This window comes from Oncorhynchus mykiss, chromosome 19 (assembly GCF_013265735.2).
Source record: "Oncorhynchus mykiss isolate Arlee chromosome 19, USDA_OmykA_1.1, whole genome shotgun sequence".
Taxonomy (NCBI): Eukaryota; Metazoa; Chordata; class Actinopteri; order Salmoniformes; family Salmonidae; genus Oncorhynchus; species Oncorhynchus mykiss.
Genome location: NC_048583.1, coordinates 32618333 through 32642651, shown reverse-complemented (window position 1 = coordinate 32642651; position 24319 = coordinate 32618333). Strand labels below are relative to the sequence as shown.

The 24319-nt window shown below is 40.1% G+C and overlaps 3 protein-coding genes across 9 annotated transcripts in view; 1 reads left to right on the top strand and 2 right to left on the bottom strand.

Moving 5' to 3' along the window:
• Positions 1 to 2093, bottom strand: part of baz1a (bromodomain adjacent to zinc finger domain, 1A) — a 47017-nt gene extending 44924 nt beyond the window's left edge. For all 3 annotated transcript variants that reach the window (XM_036954665.1, XM_036954666.1, XM_021573960.2), the window contains exons 1-2: positions 1943 to 2093; positions 1481 to 1632 (exon numbers count right to left, since the gene is read on the bottom strand). In XM_036954665.1, the coding sequence (XP_036810560.1) occupies positions 1481 to 1593 (113 nt within the window). In that variant the 5' untranslated portion in view covers positions 1594 to 1632; positions 1943 to 2093. The remainder of the gene's footprint in view (positions 1 to 1480; positions 1633 to 1942) is intronic.
• Positions 2094 to 3474: 1381 nt separating this feature from the next.
• On the bottom strand, positions 3475 to 9027 carry zgc:109986 (uncharacterized protein LOC553566 homolog). The gene is given in 5 exon segments (XM_036953815.1): positions 3475 to 3585; positions 3904 to 4192; positions 4348 to 4484; positions 4692 to 4795; positions 9012 to 9027. Coding segments are annotated over 5 exon segments (657 nt in total).
• Positions 9028 to 14597: 5570 nt separating this feature from the next.
• srp54 (signal recognition particle 54) lies at positions 14598 to 23793 on the top strand. Of its 5 annotated transcripts, none has more exons than XM_036954660.1 (17): positions 14598 to 14835; positions 15572 to 15678; positions 15772 to 15869; positions 16003 to 16094; positions 16210 to 16294; positions 16910 to 17014; positions 17127 to 17193; positions 17291 to 17348; positions 17477 to 17627; positions 17823 to 17971; positions 18098 to 18198; positions 18309 to 18395; positions 18553 to 18626; positions 20277 to 20385; positions 22377 to 22547; positions 22834 to 22929; positions 23234 to 23793. In XM_036954660.1, the coding sequence occupies exons 3-17, from the start codon at positions 15792 to 15794 to the stop codon at positions 23323 to 23325; spliced, it is 1515 nt and encodes a 504-aa protein (XP_036810555.1). In that variant the 5' UTR covers positions 14598 to 14835; positions 15572 to 15678; positions 15772 to 15791; the 3' UTR covers positions 23326 to 23793. The 5 variants fall into 5 exon arrangements, with proteins under 5 accessions (XP_036810555.1, XP_036810556.1, XP_036810557.1 ...); XM_036954661.1 differs by having other exon boundaries at positions 14598 to 14902; XM_036954662.1 differs by lacking the exon at positions 14598 to 14835 and adding an exon at positions 15119 to 15185.
• Positions 23794 to 24319: the final 526 nt, after the last annotated feature.

Below are 24319 nucleotides of genomic sequence, written 5' to 3'. Positions count from 1 at the left end.
TGCATATTCCCTAATGTGTACTACTGTGGAGGCTGGTGGGAGGAGCTATAGGAGGACAGGCTCACTGTAATGGCTGGAATGGTATTAATGGAACGGAGTCAACATGTGGTTTCCTTCAGTGCAATGTGTTTGATACCGTTCCATTGATTCCATTCCAACCATTACAATGAGCCTGTCCTCTTATAGCTCCTCCCACCAGCCTCCACTGGTGTACTACTTTCAACCAGGGCCCTAATGTGTGACAGCATGAAATGAAAGTGTTAACTTGCTAAATTTGTGTTCTGGACAGAGGCAAAATATTGTTGCCCACACAATCACTGGGGACCAGGAAAACCCATGCTCCCCAGATCCCCGTTGAATACATTGTTGCATACAATTTATGCCTCGCTTATCTCTGTATACTGTAAACTTGAGGCTTTTCCAAGGTCTCTGCACAAAGATAGGATCTTGAAAAACCTGAAGTTTCTTTAGTCATGTTGATAAATCTGTCACATGAGTAAACACAATTCCAAAGACACCATACCTCAAAAATACTTTAAACAAAAAACAATATAAAATACTCCATCTTCTAAATAGTTTTTAAATAATAAACAAAACTAAGATGTCCATCACTGTGCTAAATCTGCAATAAAATCCACCATGGCCAATATATGGATCTGGGTGCCATTGTTTACCTTTTTTTGTTTGAGTTTGTTATTCGTTGGTAAGTCAAAAATGTGTCGTCGTCAATGGGTAACAATTTGCCCCCAAAAATATTAACTATCAACTATATAACAGTTAACATTTTGATTCATAATTAGCTAGCTACAATAAACAATCACACAACAATAGCCCCGACCACGTTTCTCACGCTAACTGAGACAGAAAAGTTGCGAGGAGCAGATTTGCTCTCATCCTTCGACTTATGTGAGCAGAGAACCGTCCCATAACTTTCAACAAGATTGGTTAACTACATCAACATGTTATTCGACAGATATTACAATACATTGTGGCAATAACAACCTGAACTCAAATTAAAGTCGACTCAAGTTTAATAGTTTGCAGCGCTAGCTTCCAGCCGGCTAGCAGGCCCAACTAAATACTTGGTTAGCTCGGCTGGTAGAGGTAACGTTAGCTACTCGCTTCAACACTAGTAGCCGCTTGGCTAGCTAGTTAGCAATGATTTAGTTAGCTAGCTAACGTTACGCTTAACAAATAACAACCGAACTGGATATAAATTGCAGTTCTGACCCATTTCATCTGATGGCTAGTTGAGTAGGTGCCAGTCAGACAATACATTAAAGATATTCAAACTAGTTTATAATAGTAAGTACTTTGTCGCGCTTCCAACATTGCAGTTGACTTTAGCTAAGTAACGTTACCTAACGTTTGCTGTCACTTCGGTGTAACTTTTCTCACTCGAGTTGAGACAATATTTGATAGTGCTTTTCTATAATGATTCTGAAATTGTAATTAAGTTACTCGTTTGGACTTCACGTACTCATAAGTCCTGAAGATTTCATGCGTGACTTTGCAAAGGAATACTTCTTCATCTGGTTTTAGGTCCGCTGGGGACTTCTGTCTGACGAAAGGCTTTCTGTGGAGAAGCGGCATCTTTCTTTATCTTCGTCTTCTCTTGATCGGTCCTCTTGACTTTCAAAAAAAAGAGGGAAAAAGGCCAGAAAGACTTATTACATAAAAGTTAACAGCAAACATAGCCAATAAACAAAGGGCAATGACCCGAATATTGTAAAAATTGACGACAATTTAAGAGGAACTCCAGCCTTTGTTAATGACACATGCTTCCCAGTCAGTCTCACACACAAAAGTGAAGCTATTCCAACCACATGAAAATGTGCTCATGACTGACAATCTATTTCTGATATTATCAATAAAAACGCCAATGTTCAAACCACCGGATAACAATGTTGCAAACAAGAGGAAGAATCCAAGAGAGGTTTACCGGTTCGGTTGTGTATCGTTGAAACGATAATACGCGGGAGAAATATACAAAAAGTCCGCGGACTGCCCCACTTCTCCGGCGGACCGACACGGTGTTGACGACAAGTTTGATCAGCTCTAGTTGTTCACGGACAAGGAAACGTTTGGGGTGGGGGTGGGGTGGGGGCGGGGGGGGGGTGGCTTGAGTGAATAATATTTTATTGGTTGTTTGTCCCGCCACTCGCATCATCACCACCAATCACGTTTATGTTCATTGAACATCAAAAGAGTGAAGAAGCCATATTTTGTACAACTGAACTAGAGCATACAGCATTTTTACAGATCTAAGTGAAAGTCATCATAATCAGTTCCAACATTATAGCAGATAAACAGAATATTGAGGGTTATTGAAGGCCTATATTCAAGGTGGTGTCGATTACTTGTTTGCACAACATGGTGACTGCATGATGCCTGTCTGATGTAGGTACAGAGCTTTATAACCAAGGTGCCAAATCCTCCAAAGTTGTTGTAATTACAATGGCCACAGAGTCCAAATGAAGCACTATTAAATCGCTGCAAAAATAATGGGTTTCAGTGATTGAGAGGCAAGGCCATGCTGTTGGAAGGCAAAACAGAATTTCCTTACAGCTGGTGCCAGTTAATAGCCAATTTCTGCACAATTATGCTACCCTCCCATGAATTCACTGAATTGTAAAGTACATGATATTATCCCAGTGATAGTTTGGATAGCCTGTCACATATCACTTGGTCATCTTGATAGATTGTTATTCCTTGAACATGATAAGGCACAGTCCTATACGAAAGCGTATCTGCATTGCAGCAGAAAGTCAATTTCCAAGGGACAGAAAGTCTGAAGGGATGTTTGGTCTTCATTCGGGGTCACAGATCCTATAAAGGTGTATCTCTTTGAATGCGTCCGGGCCACCGTCCTTCCCCAGATAGACGTGGTAATCCAGAGGTACTTTATCTACTCACTGGCTAAGGTTGATCCCTCCCTGAAGGACGTGCACAGGACAGCATTATAAGTGTGCATTATGCTTGACATCATAGAAACATTACATTCTCAAAGTGTGGAAAACAGACAGCATACTGACTGAAGGTTTTTTATTAACCTTTATTTAACTAGGCAAGTCAGTAAAGAACAAATTCTTATTTTCAATCCCAGCCTAGGAACGAACAGTGGGTTAACTGACTTGTTCAGGGGCAGAACAACAGATTTTTACCTTGTCAGCTCAGGGATTTGATCTTGCAACCTTTCAGTTACTAGTCCAACACTCTAACCACTAGGATACCTGCCGCCCCAACTAAGTAATGAAGTAACGAAAGTGCTTCCTGGAGGCTTGAAACTATAATCAATAGAGCACAAGTGGAGTACTTTCATGGTGGTCTGGGTCGTCACATTTTTTTTTTTTTATGAACTGAAAGAATGAGAGACTACTTAGACTTGTCCAATAAGAAACACTAATTTCTGTTATCAGTTGCAAACAGTGTGCCCAAATGAATACACCCCGGATAATGGTGTCCAATGTTTACCTACTTCATTTGATCATTGGGCTGTAGAAAGTACTCAAACACATTGTTCATGATGAGAACATCTGAATTCTGTAACAGGGAATCCTGAGTCATGTTATTTGCATGGATGACCTGGGGAAATGTGAGACAAAGAGAGACAGCTGTGGCACTTATATTCTTCAAAAATATAAGACAAAGATAAGCTCAAGAGACAAACTCAAATCAAATTGTATTTGTCAAATGCACAGAATACAACAGGTGTAGACTTCACAGTGAAATGCTTACTGAAAAGCCCTTAACCAACAATGTAGTTTTAAGAAAAAAAAATGTTAAGTATTTACTAAAGTAAAAAATAAAAATAAAATGTTTAAAAACGTTGTTGTTGAAAAATAACAAATAATTAAGGAGCAACAATAAAGTAACAGTTGCGAGGCAATATACAGGGGGTACTAATGATCACTTTATCTGTATTCGGTCACTGAAGCCATTCTTCTCCACAGCCATATTTTGAAGCCTGATAAACTCTGCACTGATCTCTATCCCAACAAGCGGAGCTGCAGAGCTGTACAGGTACCCCTGAAGCACAAACAGATGACTGGAAGAGTAAATACTTTTGTGCCAAATCATTCATGAAACTGATTTTCCTGCAATATTGTCCACCTCTAGTCTCCCAGTCACTGGTAGGACATGCTGGAACAGGAACTGGAGCTCCAGTATGGAAGAGTGAGAGATGAACTCAGAATAGAAACATAAAAAATAGACATTCATTTTGACACAATGCTGCTATATGAGGTTTATAACCTGACCCTCATCTTACACATCTACTAATTATTGATAGTCCAGTGTAACTCAAGTAAGTACAATAGTTGGCCATGCGAGGCAAAAAACCTGCCCATGGGAGCTGTTCTGTGAGAGCCACATTTCAGGCAGTGGTTATGGCTCATCTTGCCCTCCTCACAGAGTGTATCTACTGTCTCCTCGACATACAGGAAAACATCCTCATGCAGTGTGGGTTGGGGGTTCTGCTGGGTCTGAGTAATCAATTAATGATAAACAGAATTAGGCCTATGTTTTGTTGAAGCCTTTAAGCAGGAAGTCATCCCGCTGTAGTTTGTTTTATTTGATTCCTCAATGAAAATAAAAAGGTATACACACCTTGCACCAAATACAAGAACCCCAGCTAGTAAATCTGGTGTAAAAGTGTTTGTTGTATCATGAAAGCAATTACTGTTACACACCTTCTGAATAGCCAAGGACTCCAAAAGAAGACTTATCCTGAGATCCTATGAAGTACTTTGAAGTATAACCTTTTGATTGTCAACCAACCCATCATCCACTTTATCTGCAAAAAAAACAAAACAGAGTAGCTAAATTTATACAGTTGAGTCAATATTATCATACATGAACATGGTATGGTTGATTTCAGTTGCGGCCCGTCATTCAGTGCAGGTGTTTTGAGTCTCACCTGTTATGCTTAAAATAAAAATTAAATAGAAATCAGACTGTTTTTTAAATTCTGGCATTAATTCGTGTCACAAATCAGTTTGTAAACAATGTAAAAAAATATCTATATATCCTTGAGTAAATAAAGTTGCATACAAACATGTTCTCTTTCTTGAGTGAGTCAGCCTAGCTCAATGCTTTCTGTGTTGGAAGGGCAGCCAGCGAAAGCACAGAACATAGGCGTTGGTAATGTTCTCTAGTTGCACCGTGATTTGCTCAGTGTTTTGTCACTCATGGGGACACTACATCACCACAGAATCTACAGGGAGAGCCAGGCCGTTCAAGCCCCTTTGGGTTCTGCCATATATTTACAACAGAAGTGCCCATCAAAGAAGGCTCAAGGTCCTAGAGTATGCTAGGTTTTGTGTAGGCTTCCCATGGCATGACATTTTGATATCCATGTAAATCTCTTTCGGACACGGTGACCTTTATCAATATATTCACCTGCATTTATCCCCCCCCAAAATAAATCAATAAATCAAATGAAACACTAATTAGCTGGTAATGTGTCTATCATAAAGAACTACAAATGCCATGTTGATCTGGACAAGACTGCTGAATAGAGGCAAAGGTAAGAATCTCTGGATTACCTACCTAATGTTAGCTAAATGTCGTAATTCATAAATTGGCAACATTTCTTTAAATTGACAATTCTGTGAACTGTCTTGTGCAAGTTTTAAATTGACACAAAACCTGTTAGCAAATGTGTCAGCAATAGATGATGTGCTGGAGCTTGCAGAGATTTGCAGTTTTGTATGATATCTATTTTGATGTTAATTAGCATTTTGGAATCCGAATCTGTCACGCCAGGGTAAGCTACACAAAACACAGCAGACTCTATGACCTTGAGAGCCTTCTTGGACAGGCACTTCTGCTGTAATTCTATTTCTAAAATCTGTTTATAAAATAATCAATGGGAAAAATAAATGGTGGGAAAACCAATAGAACCATTTCCCTGTTTGACCGCTAGGTTTTATGGGTATTATTATGACAGTTGGGCTCTACTGGCCACAGATAAAATAATGTCAAATCAAGTTATGTCTATCATAGCTTTGATTGGACTGATCATGTCAACATCATATGTTCAAAATCTTAAAATCAAAAGCTAGCAAGACAAGAAGTCATCACTACGAATCACGTTGACGATCGACAGCAAAATCCTTTTCAATCCTTGCCATATGAAGAGAAATGATAGATAAATCATCTCGGGGGCTCATCTGCCATTGGACATGAACATTACACTACAAGTCGGAAATCGCTAATTCAACAATGAGTGGTATGGAAAGAATCAGTGGCAAAGCGATCACTATTTTCCTCCCCCTACCTGCTATTAGATGGAGAGGGTTCGTGGTAATGACTGAAGCAGAATAAGTGGAATCAGAGTCTGGGTTTAAGCATTTAAAATATCTGTCTGAAAGGGTCTATTTTCCAGGCTTCAAAACATTCACACGCAACACCTTGGGCTAGAAAATGTATAATAAATAGATTGGCCATGCTGTCAATCCAGCATGACTCCATCCAGAGAATGCCAGGCTTTGATGACAGAGTTTGATTACAAAGTTGACCCACAAGAAGGACCGCTGGTCACTTGTTCAAGTGAGCACAACAACTGTGAGTCCAAAAATATTTATTTTATGCAACTGCATAAATGCTGTAATATGCCAGGGATACTGTAGCTAAGAAAGTAATACTAAGTGCATGTTGTGTAGTAAGCTGTTAGTTTCCCATATGTGTCACCCAGGGTTTCCAGATCTAGTTCAAATTTATAGCCCAGTGACCTCTCAAATCCTGCCCACAAGGCCTGAAAAGTATCCCAAATTGTTTTTTTCAGCCGCAAGAGAGGAGTTGACACATTTATCCATTAAACTCTTTTTCCATAACGTTATCGAGTGAATTATGAAGGAATATTAACGTAATTTGAGTGATGACAGAGGATCTCGAAATCTGCAAGAAACACTTTGACGAAATTCAAAAAACGAATGTTAGGCTATTTTCTGGCAACTGTGCCGTTATTATGTGCCAGACTACAAACCGTTATAAATGGCCAATTTGAGAGATTGACTAATTATTTCAATAGCCTTAGGCTACTGACAAAAATCTGGGTTTATAATCACAATTCAACTTTGGCATGGTTTGCTGAGCTATAGCCTAAAGCTCCTGATAGACCAACCACTAATTTCATGGAAAAGTCCACAATGAAACTGAAATTCACCTAAATGATACATTTGCGATAGAGCTGTGACCATGACCGCAATTGATAACGTCCAATTTAATCAACTAAACATGGATATTAATAATTGCCTAATAACAGAAGTCTACAACAACAAACTGAAGTTAGCTATTTATTAAATATATTTGCTATCTCCAGGAAGGCTACACAAGTGGCACAAATTGATTTGGGATTTGGAAAATGGGTTGGAAATAGGTGTCCCCACGACCAATCTGAATAGCCTTGATGTAAGCCGGTGCTGCTCTGTCTCCATGACTCAGCTGCCTGCTGCAGCGCTCTCTCAACCAGTGCTCAACACACATACACCCCCCGGCTCTCCCCACAACTCACTCCCTGATAGTCAGCAGTAGCAGGTCACAGTGAAAAATATCCCGAACAAAAATATAAACGCAACATGCAACAATTTCAAAGATTTTACTGAGTTACAGTAAATTAATTAGGCCCTAATCTATGGATTTCACATGACTGGGAATACAGATATGCATCTGTTGGTCACAGATACCTTAAAAATAATTGGCCTCACAATGGTCCTCAGGATCCCATCACAGTATTTCTTTGCATTCAACTTTCCATCAATAAAATAACTGTTTTCGTTGTCCGTGGGTTATGCCTGTCCATACCATAACCCCAGCACCACCATGGGGCACTCTGTTCACAACATTGACATCAGGAAACCGCTCGCCCACACAACGCCATACACTTGGTCTGCGGTTGTGAGGCCAGTTGGACGTACAACAAAATAACAAAGTGAAAGCCAGAAACAAAAAAGTTCTGTATGGTGAAGACAAAGAGACAGAAAGCAATCACCCACAACTCAAGTGGGAAAAACAGGCTGCCTAAAGATGGTTCTCAATCAGAGACAACGAACGACACCTGCCTCTGATTGAGAACCATACCAGGCCAAAAACATAAATACTACATAGAAAAAAGAACATAGACTACCCACCCCAACTCACGCCCTGACCAAACTAACACAAAGACATAATAAAGGAACTAAAGTCAGAACGTGACAACAATAGTAGAGAGAATTATTTATTTCAGCTTTTATTTCTTTCATCACACTCCCAGTGGGTCAGAAGTTTGCATACACTCAATTAGTATTTAGTAGCTTGCCTTTACATTGTTTAACTTGGGTCAAATGTTTCGGTTAGCCTCCACAAGCTTCCCACAATAAGTTGAGTGAATTTTGGCCCATTCCTCCTGACAGAGCTGGTGTAACTGAGTCAGGTTTGTAGGCCTCCTTGCTCACACATACTTTTTCAGTTCTTCCCACACATTTTCTATGGGATTGAGGTCAGGGCTTTGCGATGGCCACTCCAATACCTTGACTTTGTTGTCCTTAAGCCATTTTGCCACAACTTGGGAAGTATGCTTTGGGTCATTGTCCATTTGGAAGACCCATTTGCAACCAAGCTTTAACTGATGTCTTGAGATGTTGCTTCAATATAGCCACATAATTTTCCTCCCTCATGATGCCATCTATTTTGTGAAGTGCTCCAGTCCTTCCTGCAGCAAAGCACACCCACAACATGATGCTGCCACCCACATGCTTCACGGTTGGGATGGTGTTCTTCGGCTTGCAAGCATCCCCCTTTTTCCTCCAAACATAACAATGCTCATTATTGCCAAACAGTTCTATTTTTGTTTCATTAGACCAGAGGACATTTATCCAAAAAGTACGATCTTTGTCCCCATGTGCAGTTGCAAACCATAGTCTGGCTTTTTTTATGGCGGTTTTGAAGCAGTAGATTCTTCCTTGCTGAGCGGCCATTCAGGTTATGTTGATATAGGACTCATTTTACTGTGGATATAGATACTTTTGTACCTGTTTCCTTCAGCATCCTCACAACGTCTTTTGCTGTTGTTCTGGGATTGATTTGCACTTTTTGCACAAAAGTACGAAAAATCTCTAGGAGACAAAACGCGTCTCCTTCCTGAGCGGAATGACGGTTGCGTGGGTCCATGGTGTTTATACTTGCGTACTATTGTCTGTACAGATGAACGTGGTACCTTCAGGCGTTTGGAAATTGCTCCCAAGGATAAACCAGACTAGTGTAGTTCTACAATTTTTTTCTGAGGTCTTGGCTGATTTCTTTTGATTTTCCTGTGATGTCAAGCAAAGAGGCACTGAGTTTGAAGGTAGGCCTTGAAATACATCCACAGGTTCACCTCCAACGGACTCAAATGACGTTAGTTAGCCTATCAGAAACTTCAAAAGCCATGACATCATTTTCTGGAATTATCCAAGATGTTTAAAGGCATAGTCAACTTAGTGTATGTAAACTTCAGACCCACTTGAGTTGTGATATAGTGAATTATAAGTGAAATAATCTGTCTGTAAGCAATTGTTGGAACAATTACTTGTGTCATGCACAAAGTAGATATCCTAACCGACTTGCCAAAACTATAGTTTGTAAACAAGTCATTTGTGGAGTGGTTGAAAAATGAGTTTTAATGATTTCAACCTAAGTGTATGTAAACTTCTGACTTCAACTGTATATATACAGAGTACCAGTCAAAAGTTTGGACAGACCTACTCATTCAAGGGTTTTTCTTTATTTTTACTAATTTCTACATCGTAGAATAATAGTGAAGACATCAAAACTATGAAATAACACATATGGAATCATGTAGTAACCAAAAACGTTTTAAACACTTTTATATTTGAGATTCTTCAAAGTAGCCACCCTTTGCATTGATGACAGCTTTGCATTCTTGGCATTTTTCCGACCAACTTCACCAGGAATGGTGAAGTTCCCACATATGCTGAGCACTTGTTGGCTGCTTTTCCTTTGCTTTGCGGTCCAACACATCCCAAACCATCTCAATTGCGTTGAGGTCAGATGATTGTGGAGGCCAGGTCATCTGATGCAGCACTTCATCACTCTCCTTTTTGGTCAAATACACAGCCTGAAAGTGTGTTGGATCATTGTCCTGTTGAAAACAAATGATAGTCCCTCTAATAGCAAACCTATCGCTGCAGAATGATGTGGTAGCCATGCTGATTAAGTGTGCCTTGAATTCTAAATAAATGACAATGTCACCAGCAAAGCACCCCGATACCATCCATGCTTCAAGGTGGGAACCACGTGTTTCTTGGCCCAAGCAAGTCTCTTATTTTTATTGGTGTCCTTTAGTAGTGGTTTCTTAGTAGCAATTCGACCATGAATGCCTGATTTACACAGTCTCTGAACAGTTGATGTTGAGATGTGTCTGTTACTTGAACTCTGTGAAGCATTTATTTGGGCTGCAATTTCTGAGGCTGGTAACTCTAATGAACTTATCCTCTGCAGCAGTGGTAACTCTCGGTCTTCCTTTCCTGTGGCGGTCCTCACGAAAGCCAGATTCATCATAGCGCTTGATGGTTTTTGTGACTGCACTTGAAGAAACTTTCAAAGTTTTTGAAATATTCCAGATTGACTGACCTTCATGTCTAAAAGTAATGATGGACTGTCGTTTCTCTTTGCTTATTTGAGCTGTTTTTGCCATAATATGGACTTGGTCTTTTACCAAATAGAGCTATCTTCTCTATACCACCCCTACCTTGTCACAACACAACTGATTGGCTCTAACACATTAAGAAGGAAATAAAGGGAGTGTGGAAGGGAATGAAATTGTAGACCAGTTAGTCAAAATATCTTAAAAACGAGAGATAATTGATGTTCCACTGGGTGGAGGTGAGGCCAAATGTAAGATCAGAGCCATTTTGATAGATGTGTGGCAGAAGAGATGTGTGGCAGATGAGACTCTGAACCCAAAGACCGGCATTTATATGCCCTCCAAAGAAAGGTCAGTGGACCAAGATTCAAAGAACAGATTAGGAAGGAAGAGGTGGCGTTTGGTCGATTGCGTTAAGGACATTGAACTCATTACATCTGTTTGGCAAGCATGTGAATGGTTTGTGTCTGCAGTGTACGGTTGAGGAAACGGTGGCGCATGTGTTGTATGTTGAAGGGAGGGAAGGACTGAAGCGTAGGGTCATTGAAGTTAGGAAGGATTTGGGGGAGGGGGGTATATTACTAGTTAATAGGGCTCTTTGATTGCCCACACTCCAGCACAGTTGGTAGCGGCATGCACCTTTAACGTTTGCGGACCACCATCATGTCAAAGATGAAGAAAAAACAGCAGACACTGCCTCCCGTGGAATGAGTGACAAATCTGTGGGCAGTTTGTCACCATTATAGCGCAATTTATGTATTGTGGCTTCGCTGGCATGCATGATGCGTCAGAAAAAGAAAAAAAAATTGTTTGCCCCATTAAGATTTACATGCTAAAATTGCTTTTGGTTGATTTAGGCTCAATATAGCCCATTCATAGACGGTAACGCCAGTGCTTTAGTGTCAATTCACTTATACATCTGCTGTGTAAGGGGAATGCCCCGACATCACACAAACACACTGTCTAAATGTTAATACACCTCGATTAGGATACGGTTTTGTAAACATTTGGAGTTGAACTTTCAAATCTGAGAGAAAACATTGTTCAAATCATGTTCTGATGCTGATTGGCTTATTTTTAGGCAGTTAAGAAACAAGTGTTATTTTCTTCTCATGAAGGCCAAATCAGAATATTTTATGTCTGTTACCACTGATAACCTGAATGACCCTAGAAAGTTTTAGAAGACTATTAATTAAGTCTATGTCTGGTAACAGTCATGTTAATGAATTACCGTCGTGTTTTGAAGGACTCTGTTGCTGTATATGACAAAACTGAAATGCTGAATTGTTTCAATGAGCACTTTGTATCATCTGGTAGGCTGTTTGATTCAATGTCCTCTGTCTCTGTACAACCCTGTGTGGATGAACCAGTGAGAGCTGGTCAAACTTTTAGCTTTTTGCCATTCTCAGTGCAGGTGGTACATAAAGCCCTGAAATCCTTAGATCAGAGAAAGCCTGTAGGTCCTGATCTTTTGGATTTATCCTGCTAACTGTTCCAAATGTCTGAACTGAATTTGGTAAAAGGGCTTTTACGTACTCTGCGCCATCGTCTTGGAACACCTTACAAAATACTTTTAAACTGGAAGAACTTGTCCCGATTGGTGTTTTTAAATCACTGATGAAAGATGGAAGCTGATTCCCTGACCTGCCAATGTTTTTAATTTGATGTTTTTTTATTTTGTTATAGTCTTGTGAATGCAATGGTTCTTGGCCAGGGCGCTCTTGAAAAAGAGATTTTAATCTCAATGAGCCCTTCCTGGTTAAATAAAGGTTACATAAAATGTTTTTTTAAATGTGTAATACCTTGGCTGGAGGCTGCGTTACTGAGAACACAGGTTGCAACTTTGCTGATGTGTCCAGTTAGTGTATATTTTGTATTTGCAAAGGATAGCTGACTAACCTGGTAAAATAAAACTCTTTGGACAAGGATTATTAAACCTTTCTAAACCATAACATCAAGATTGTAGTTCACATTGAGGCAGCTGCGGTTCACTTTCAACCGACCAGCATGGTCTGAGCAAGATGCAAAAAGAAGAATGTAAAGCTAATGTCATGCTACTTTTACCACGAGGCTGAGAAAACATTGCTGTTGAAGCCAATTTCCAGCAACTGTACACAAACTGCATTCAGAAAGTATCCAAACCCCTCGACTTCTCCCACATTTTGTTAGCCTTATTCTAAAATGTATATTTTTTTTAAAGTGTCAATCTACACAATGACAATGCAAAAACAGGTTTAGAAATGTAAAATGTGTTTAAAAGAACTGAAATATCACATTTACATACAGTAAGTATTCAGACCCTTTACTCAGTACTTTGTTGAAGCACTTTTGGCAGCAATTACAGCATCGAGTCTTCTTGGGTATGAAGCTACAAGCTTGGCACACCTGTATAAGAGGGGTTTCTCCCATTCTTCTCTGCAGAGGATCAAGCTCTGTCAGGTTGGATGGGGAGCTTCGCTGCACAGCTATTTTCATGTCTCTCCAGAGATGTGCGATTGGTTTCAGGTCCAGGTTCTGGCTGGGCCACTCAAGGACATTCTGAGACTGCTTTGCCGGGGCTGTGTGCTTAGGGTCGTTGTCCTGTTGGAAGGTGAACCGTTACCCCAATCTGAGGTCCTGAGCGCGCTGGAACAGGTTTTCATCAAGGATCACTGTACTTTGCTCACTTTCTTTCCCTCAATCCAGACTAGTTTCCTAGTCCCTGCTGCTGAAAAACATGCCCAAAGCATGCTGCTGCCAGGTTTCTTCCAGAAGGGACGCTTTGCATTCAGGCCAAATTCAAACTTGGTTGCATCAGACCAGAGAATTTTGTTTCTCATGGTCTGAGAGTAGGTTGTCTTGTGCCTTTTACTGAGGAGTGGCTTCCATCTGGCCACTCTACAATAAAGGCCTGATTGGTGGGGTGCTGCAGAGATGGTTGTCCTTCTGCAAGGTTCTCCCAGCTCCACGGAGGAACTCTAGAGCTCTGTCAGAGTGACAATACGGTTCTTGGTCACCTCACTGACCAAGGCCCTTCTCCCCTGATTTCTCAATTTGGCTGGGCAGCCAGTTCTAGTAACTCTTGGTGGTTCCAAACTGCCATTTAAGAAAAATTAAGGCCACTGTGTTCTTGGAGACGTTCACCGCTGCCGAAATGTTTTGGTACCTTTCCCCCAGAGCTCTGTCTCAGCGCTCTACAGACAATTCCTTCAACCTCGTGGCTTGGTTTTTGCTCTGACATGCACTGTCAACTGTGGGACCTTATATAGACAGGTGTGTGCTTTTCCAAATAATGTCCAATCAATTGAATTTATCACAGGTGGACTCCAATCAAGCTGTAGCAACATCTCAAGGATGATCAATGGAAACAGGATGCACCTGAGCTCAATTGCAGTCACATAAGCAAAGGGTCTGAAGACTTATGTAAATAAGCTAATTCTGTTTTTTATTTATTTGAAAGAAATGTGCTGTTGTATAGCTAATCTCATGCTATTCTACACATTTTACAATGAGGCTGAGATCATTTTGCATTTTTATAGCAAATTTCCTGCTATTCTTCACATTTGCCATGAGGCTGAGAGAACATTTAGCAGTTTTACAGCAAATTTTTTGTTGCCATGGCTTATGACCTGTTCATATGCTATCTGGGGAGAGGGACAACCTTGCGGGGCGTGTTGTGCACCAGTGATTGAGAACCCAAGGGATGACTAAATGCCCCCATGGGTTCTCGAGAGCTAGACTCAATAATTTGTCTAATGTTGGGGTTATAGGAGGACAGGCTCATTGTAACGGCTGGAATGGAATCAATGGAACGTTCCAAGCATATGGAATTCATGTTTGACTTCGTTCCATTTACCATGATTTTGCAAACCTGTCCTCAAGACCCCAAGGGATGTACTTTTTGGTTTTTGCCCTAGCACTACACAGCTGATTCAAATAATAAACTAATCATCAGGCTTAGATCATTTTTATCAGCTGTATATTGTTAGGGGAAAAACTAAACACGCACCGCTTGGGGTCCCAAGTATCGACTTTGATAAATGCTGAATGCAATTCCATTCGTCCTTCAATATCGCCTCCAACCAGCGTTAAATACCAATTTTTGCATCCAGTCAAACAACTTCGGCAGGTCCTTGGAATTAACTGTGGAGAGTAATTGTAGGATTTTATTTTTTTGCATCTAAAAAGTTATTCAACAAATATTTTGCTACATACAATTGCTCATGACTGAGGTAAATAGTTGCTCAAGCTTACATTTTCGTAACGCATGTGTCAAATTCCAGATACATATTTGAAGAGGTACGAGAATTTGCTTATTATTATTGGTGAAAATTGAGTGGGTTTCGTATATGTTATTTAGTTCATTTAACTTATTGTAGAAAATACTGTTTTTAAAAAATATATTTTTTACAAAGGAAATGAACGCGTGTTGAATAAAACGATAGTTTACGCCACGTGGGGAAAAAAATTACATTTGCACTACTTTCAAATCCAGGGGTCACAAAGAGGTAAACATGAACCCGGAAGTAGATAGGAACGGGGGTATTTTAGATTACGCTCATTTTTATTGGGGTTTTTTCGGGTTAGTTATCTCAAGCCAGTTAGTAAACCTGATATAACGATCTTTATGTTTATAAAAATTATAATGTACTAGTCAACCACTGTTTTTTAACTGTTTAAATGCTATATATCGATTGAAATTATAATGCTGTCGGGATCCACATGCTCGGCGAATCCCTGCCTCATCACCGCAGTTGTTGATGCGACCGTTCGCTTGTTAACTAGCAATTTAGTTAGCATTGACACCGCTTGTAAAGCTATCGCTCAATAAATGTCTACTTGCAAGTGTTGTATTTTGGTAGTTCATTGTGTGACTTAAGATCCTGCCATACTGTCTTAGCCATCTGTTTACTAATGTTAGCTAGGTAACGGAGTTGGCTTGTCACATTGTTTATGTTCTCTGCTCAGTTTAGGAAGTCAACCACGGACGTTTGATCACAAGAGGCAGCGAAAGAAAGGTGTGGCGACAAGGGGGTCCCCCCTCAGTATTGAGGCCGTATTTCTCAACTGAATTTGTAAGGTCCTTTCCCCGAAAACATTATTATCCAGTGGTTGTAGTAGTTGGCAGTATGACAGAACAAGCTTGTTATTCCAAATACATATTCCAGGTTCCACAAGAACTGACAATATGGTGTTAGCCGACTTGGGAAGAAAAATAACCTCAGCGTTGCGATCACTGAGCAATGCCACCATCATCAATGAGGAGGTAGGTATATCATATCAGAAATCTTGTTTTTGGTTCAACTTTTGGCAACAAAAAAACCCTTACTTTTTTAAAGACAGGTTTCACCCACGCCAGACTGTATGTATTTCCCATAGATTGTGTTATTTTTCTCTAGGTATTAAATGCAATGCTGAAAGAAGTATGTGCTGCCCTCCTAGAAGCTGATGTCAACATCAAATTGGTGAAGCAGCTCAGAGAAAATGTCAAGTGAGTAACAATATTCAGGCACACACTGTTATGTAGTAGATAAAGCTGAATTCTGTTTTCTTTTTAAAACGTAGATTCAAAATGTTTCCAGCTAATGTACTTTTTCTGACCACAGGTCAGCCATTGACCTGGAGGAGATGGCCTCTGGGCTGAACAAGAGGCGAATGATTCAGCATTCTGTGTTCAAGGAGCTGGTCAAGGTCTGTCTCATTCTGACAATTATTAATTCAATGTTTGACATTTAGTGTTGTGTGAAACTTAGAATAACTCTGTACATTATTGGTTCAATGATGGTCCAGTGTGAAGTAACTGAATGAGTAAAGGTTTGATAGAAAACTTGGGTAGATGTCTGACTACCAGCTGTTGGTGGGACTTCATGGATATTTCCACAGTGGTGGTTTTCAAGTCATGTGGTCTATTGCTATTCTGAGGTGTTTTGAATGAGTCAACTATAACATAAGTAATCGGTTTTGTTTATTTACTGTACAGTCAAATCTGTCATTCCCCTCCTTAGCTTAATTCATCAAAGGACCCAAATAGCTGTATTTTAACATTTTGATCACTTAGCTATACACCCTTAGTTAGGGAAGGCGTACTCTTGGCTATAGATGCTATCAGTTTATGTTTCATATGGGTCACAGATCAGATGGCTTGTTTACACTTTTATTTTTAAGAAGCTTATGTGGTTGGGTGAGACGCACCCCTACATTCTCACTTCACATCTTTGACAAAGATGCAATGCTTATGTGTTAGTCACATTTGATTGGATGGGAGTGTTTGTTTATTTGTCTAAGATTTTGCTCTTGTTGTCTCAGCTGGTGGATCCAGGTGTCAAGGCTTGGACACCCACAAAGGGAAAGAACAATGTCCTCATGTTTGTGGGTCTTCAGGGCAGTGGGAAAACCACAACATGTTCCAAGGTGAGCCATTCCTGGATATCAGCCTAAAGATAAGGTAATTCAGTTGGCCATTTGTCCAAAATGTATTATACCTTTGATCATTTCATTAATGTATTGAATACTGTTTCCACAGCTGGCGTACTACTACCAAAGAAAAGGGTGGAAAACCTGTTTGATATGCGCTGACACTTTTAGAGCTGGTGAAGTTTTATTATCTTAATCTATCTGTTTGATAGTCCATCTGGAAAGAAATGAGCAATAGCAACTAAGTCTACAGTCTTTTTTGTGTGTGCGCAGGTGCTTTTGATCAGTTGAAGCAAAATGCAACAAAAGCCAGAATTCCATTCTATGGAAGGTATGACATGCTTTGCATTTGGTTGCTTCTCAGCTGGGTGATCCATCTCAAGTCATTTTTTGTTGTTGTGATATTAGATTTTCATGATAATGCTTGCATATACAGTACACTAACTTTGTTATATCCAGTTACACAGAGATGGACCCTGTCGTCATAGCTGCGGAAGGTGTGGAAAAGTTTAAGAATGAGAGCTTTGAAATAATTATTGTTGATACCAGTGGTCGACACAAGCAAGAAGATTCCCTTTTTGAGGAGATGTTACAGGTTTCCAATGCAGTGGTAGGTAACAATCTGATAACTATCTAGACCCCTTCAATATCATCAATACAGTAAACTAATGCTAAACTTAATCTCTAGGAACATTTAGATTTCTCTGCCACCCTAAGCGTTTGTATTGTCATTATAAAATGTAATGCTCCAAAGAAAATGTACTAATGCATGGTTTCACCCCAAGCATGCATCTCTCTCCTCCAGCAACCCGACAACATTGTGTACGTGATGGATGCCTCCATTGGTCAAGCTTGTGAAGCACAGGCTAAAGCCTTCAAAGACAAAGTAGAAGTTTCCTCAGTTATAGTGACAAAGCTAGATGGCCACGCCAAAGGTGGTGGTGCTCTCAGTGCGTACGTAAATGGTGATCTTTGCTCAAACAATTTATCCACGTTATGGTGAACTGAGTTTCCTTTACTACTGCAGAATGCATAAACTCAATGCTAAGCCGGACATTTCGTTCTCATGTTTCCTTTTAGAGTGGCTGCTACTAAGAGTCCCATCATTTTCATTGGTACTGGTGAACACATTGATGACTTGGAGCCATTTAAGACCCAACCCTTCATCAGCAAGCTACTGGGTAAGCTGTGAACCCTTTTGAATAAAGTGTAATCATAAGAGGTCACATGGCATGTCTTTTTTTTTTGCCTGTTTTGTACAACCTCTTGAGTTGTGTGTTTTTGTCCTCAGGCATGGGAGACATTGAAGGTTTGATCGACAAAGTCAACGAACTCAAGCTGGATGACAACGAGGAGTTGATTGACAAGTTGAAACATGGTGAGAATGAGATCATCACTGTAATACAGGCCCCATATAATAACCAACATAGGGTATGCTTATGCTCTGCAGTCCATAACAGTTACACATTGTCATGTGGTATAGTTGTTGGGTCACATTGTTGATAAGCATCTTCTAATCACAATTTGTGTCACAGGTCAGTTCACTCTTAGAGACATGTACGAGCAGTTTCAGAACATCATGAAGATGGGACCGTTTGGCCAGATCATGGTAAATAAACGGCAACCTGTATCCCTATTTAAATAATGATCCGCGCTAAACTGTAAAGCTTATTTCTTTTAGGACTTCATGCTATAGATAAAACCAGACTGTCAATGTTTCAGCGCGAAGGCCTTTCGAAACGGTCAACTGTATCCTTTGTTTTTCATTTGCCCTGATTATGGTAAATAATGGCTACTTAAATGTTTTGGTGCCTTCAGAAAGTATTGATACACTCTTGACTTATTCCACATTTTGCATTATAGCCTGATTTCAAAATGGATTCAACAGATTTTTTTTTTAACCATCTACAAACGATACCCCATAATGACAGTGAACTTTGTTTGTTTTTTTGCGCTGAAATGTATTGAAAAGTCTAAGACCTTTCCACACCTGGATTGTGTAACATTTTCTCTATTCTTCAAGCTCTGTCAAATTGGTTGTTCCTCATTTCTAGACAACCATTTTCAGGTCTTGCCATAGCTTTTGAAGTAGATTTAAGTCAAAACTGTAACTTGGCCACTGAGGAACATTCACGGTTTTCTTGGTAAGCACCTTCAGTGTAGATTTGGCCTTTGTTTTAGGTTATTGTCCTGCTTTATGGTGAATTAATCTCCCAGTGTCTGGTGGAAAGCAGACTAAACCAGGTTATTCTCTAGGATTTTGCATGTGCTTAGCTCATCCCGTTTTTTATTTTTTTATCCTGAAAATATTCCCAGTCGTAGCATAACCATTACATTATGCAGCCATCACTGCTTGAAAATATGGAGAGTGGTACTCAGCTGTATTGGATTTGCCTCAAACATAACACTTTACCTTTTTGTCAGGAATGCAATTGCTTAGTCACTTTTTTTTTGCAGTTTTACTTTTGTGCCTTGTTGCAAACAGGATGCATGTTTTGGAATATTTTTGTTCTGTACATGCTGCTTTTCATTCTGTCAATTAGGTTGGTGTTGAGTAACTACAATGTTGATCTGTCCTCAGTTTTCTCCTATCACAGCCAATAAACTCCGTAACTGTTTAAAAGTCACCATTGGCCTCATGGTGAAATCCCTGAGCGGTTTCCTTCCTCTCTGGCAATTGAGTTAGAAGGACGCCTGAATCTTTGTAGTGACTGGGTGTATTGATGCACCATCCAAAGTGTAATAACTTCACAATGCTCAAAGAGATATTCAATGTCTGTTTGTTTTTTTTACCCATCTACCAATAGGTGCCCTTTGCGAGCCATTGGAAAACCTCCCTGGTCTTTGCTTGAATCTGTTTGAAATGCACTGCTCGACTGAGGGACCTCACATATAACTGTATGTGTAGGGTACAGATATTCAGTAGTCATGTTAAACACTATTGCTCACACTGAACCCATGCAACTTATTATGTGACTTAAGCAAATCTTTACTCGTTAAATTATTTTGGCTTGCCATAACACAGGGGTTGAATACTTAATGACTCAATACATTTTATTTTTTTCTTGTATTAATTTGTATAAAAAATAATTCCACTTGACATTATGGGGTAGTGTGCGTAGGCCAGTGAATAATCTCAATTTAAAGATCAGGCTGTAACAACAATGTGGAAAAACTAAGTGTGCGAATACTTTCTGAAGGCACTGTATATTATTCTAATCACATAAGATGCTAATCTTACTTCTGTTATTGTCACAAGGGTATGATCCCAGGTTTCGGAACGGACTTCATGAGCAAAGGTAACGAGCAGGAGTCCATGGCCAGGTTGAAGAAACTCATGACAATTATGGACAGCATGAATGACCAAGGTAAATACACTGAGTGTACAAAACATTAGGAACCTGCTCTTTCCACAACAGGCTGACCTGGTGTATCCAGGTGAAAGTTATGATCCCTTATAGAAAATCCACTTCAATCAGTTTAGATGAAGGGGAGGCTTTTTTATTAAGAACAAATTGAGACAATTGTAACATGGATTGTGTATGTGTGCCATTCAGAGGGTGAATAGGCAGGACAAAATATTTAAAGTGGCACTGACATCGTTTTTAACTACTTTGCAGATATGAAACAATCCTCATATCTGTCAAATGTAAATTTACCAGTTTATACAGTTTATACAAAATTAACTTCAGAGGTTTTAAGAATAGGTTATATTTGACTACATTACTTACAATAAGGTATTGTTGACAATACAGATTAGGTCAAACAGATTCAAGTTTCCCTGCATTAGTTTCTGGCCACTAGGAGCGCCGCCTCTGGGTGAACAGGTTCCTGTTTATTTCCTTTGTGCCAGCATCTGTCTGTGGTGGTAAATAAACAGCCACAAAGTATAGCTGCGAACTCTCTAGGCAATAGTGTGGTCTACAGTTTAAGATATTCTAATTCACGTGAGCGAAATCTTGAGACTTCCTTAGATTTCATGCACTAGCCGTTGACAAATATGCACAGACACCCCCCCCCCCCCTCACACACATACACACACACACACACATATCTTACCAGAGTGTGCTGCTCTATCTAGCCAGTGCAGTGTTTATCCCGCTAGCTGAATATCCATCTTATCACTCAGCCACGATTCCATGAAACATAAGATGTTAGTTTTTGATGTCCCTTTGGACGAGATACGATCACGTATATCCTACCAATGATTGTATGTTTGAGTATTGTTGATAGTAACAGCACCTTTCCCACTCGCTTTCTGCGGATGCTTATGAGGCACTCTGCTCTGTGTCCTCTGTTCCTGCGTCGCTTTCTCTTGCCAATAACGGGGATGTTGGCCTTGTCGGGTGTTTGCAGTATATCCTGTGCGTCCTGCTTGTTGAAGAAAATATCTTAGTCTAATCCGAGGTGAGTGATCGCTGTCCTGATATCCAGAAGCTCTTTTTTTTGCCGTAAGATATGGTGGCAGAAACGTTATGCACAAAATAAATTGCAAAACGCGAAAAACACACTTGTACCATTGGCTAGACGCCTGTAAAACTGCTGCCATTTCTTCCGGCGCCAAGATTCTCTGGTCTGATTTAAACCAAGCGTCACGTTTGGAGGGAACATGGTACCATCGGTACAGTGAGCGTGGTGGCAGCATCATGCTGTGGATTTTTTTTTTCAGCAGCAGGGACTGGGAGACTTGTCAGGATTGAGGGAAAGATTTAATGGGGTGAAGTACAGAGTGATCCTTGACAAAAACCAGCTCAGGACCTCAAACTGGGGCGGTGGTTCAACTTCTAACAGGACGTTGACGCTCAGCACACAGACAAAACACAGGAGTCCTTGAATGGCCCACCCGGACTTGAATCCAATCGAACATCTCTGGAGAGACCTGAAAATGGCTATGCAGGAAATGTCAGGAAATGCTACAAATTGTCATTCTTCTTGTATATGAACAGATTTGAATAAGATCTAATGTTGCTGAAATGGCGTTAGTTCCATTTGAATTTCCTTTTGAACGGGCAATGGCTGTAAGTGCCAGGCACACGGGTTTGTCAAGAACTGCAACGCTGCTGGGTTTTTCACGCTAAACAGTTTCTCATGTGTATCAAGAATGGTCCACCACCCAAAATACATCCTGCCAACTTGATGCAACTGTGGGAATGATTGGAATCAACATGGGCCAGCATCCCTGTGGAACGCTTTTGACACCTTGAGTCCATACCCCGATGAATTCAGGCTGTTCTGAGGACAAATGAGGGTGCAACTCAGTAGTGTATCTAACCCTCCCGTCAATAAACAGTAAATTACAAACAAAAGGGTTACACAAGATGTGTAATTGTTTTCCTAACCATGGATTATTTCTTTGCAGAACTTGACAACAAAGATGGTGCAAAGCTTTTCACCAAGCAGCCGAACCGAATTGCCCGAGTTGCGCGGGGTTCTGGGGTTGCCACCAGGGACGTCCAGGAGCTGCTCACCCAGTACACAAAGTTCGCCCAGATGGTGAAGAAGATGGGTGGCATCAAGGGCTTGTTCAAAGGTATGCACTTCTTGGATGCATATTAACATTAATAGCTGTCAAATCCTTGCTTCCTCCATTTTCCCCCTGCCCCTCTCAAATTACATTGGAAGAGGTCTGAGGGAAGGGCCTTGGCTCTTCTCAACTGCACTTTGTGATAAGAGGAAACGAGAACAGACGAAGCAAGGATTTCATGGCTAGTCATGTTTTCAGACACAGCCCTGAAACTGAAGCACTGGTCCACTAACACAATTTTGCTTTCTTCAAGTAGTAGGCGATGTCTCAATTTTTTTTAACATGTTTACAGGTGGTGACATGTCCAAGAATGTCAACCCCTCTCAGATGGCTAAGTTAAACCAACAGATGGCAAAGATGATGGACCCAAGGGTTCTCCACCATATGGGTAGGCATGACTTTCACTTCCATTTTTATGTCATGTCACTTTTCCCAAACTATTCCTTTGTTACTTTGTACTTAGATTAGTTAAATGATTTGAATATGGTCAGTCCAAATGTAATGACATGGATGTTATATAATGCGTATTTGGCATAGACTGCATGGTATCCCTGATCTACAAATCACCTTGCACCCCAAATAATAATTTGATTAAGATTAGCTATTCTCATCCTCGCCACCACCTTGCTGTCGAGTTCAACTGATTCTCTCCCCCCATTGAGACATGCTGATTTATTTTCTCTCATCTTCAGGTGGGATGGCTGGTCTCCAGTCCATGATGAGACAGTTCCAACAGGGTGCAGCTGGCAACATGAAAGGGATGATGGGATTCAACAACATGTGAACCACTGAGCCTTAACACAGCAAAATAAAAAGGTTGTCATTTGGATTCAGCAAGAAGGTGTGGCGACGCTTTAGCAAGAAGGAGAGCAGTGTTATTTTTGCCTCAGTAATATAATTCATGAACACGTTTGTGTATAAAATGATGCAGAAAGCATATTTACAGGTCAGGATAAATAAAACAAGTTCTCTGATTTTTACAGTAATTGTAAATGAGGCCCACAAGATACAGAAATTGTGGGGTCATATCCATTAGGAACCAAATGGAAGAAATTGGCATGAAACCGGGAGGCACTACCTGGACTTGTCCAATAAGATACGCATTTATTTTGTTGCAATATTATTTTTTTATGTTTTGTGCCATAAACACAACTCTTATTTGGAGAGCTGGTGAATGGGTATGCTGATGTTAGTTTGTGAAAATTATTTTTGAAAATGTTATAATAAAATTTGTCTTGCAATGTTTTTAAAAGCCAGTCTCCTTTTTTCTCATATTTGCTCAATGACTGTCAATTATTGCCCTATCAATTAAACTCTTTGCATGACTATTGAAAAATGTGTACTTGTTGGGTCACTGCATTTCAAGGATATTGAGCAGGAAGGCTACATTTTACATTTGACATTACTGATTGATATGTTTATCCCAGCCAGTGCTTTACTTGGGCAGGAGCTCACTGGAACTAAGTACCAGGCACCTTTTAAAGTAAAATACTTTAAAGTGCTACTTAAATAGTCTTTTTGGGGGGGGGGGTCTTTATATTTTTGACAACTTTTACTTCACTACATTCCTAAAGAAAAGTATACTTTTTACTCTACATTTTCCCTGACACCCAAAAGTACTTACATTTTGAATGCTTAGCAGGACCAAAATGGTCCAATTCTCACACTTATCAAGAGAACATCACTGGTCATTTTACTGGGTAAATTTTACTTGAGTTATTTCCTATCAAGGGGTCTTTCCTTTTACTCAAGTATGACAGGTGGGTACTTTTTCCACC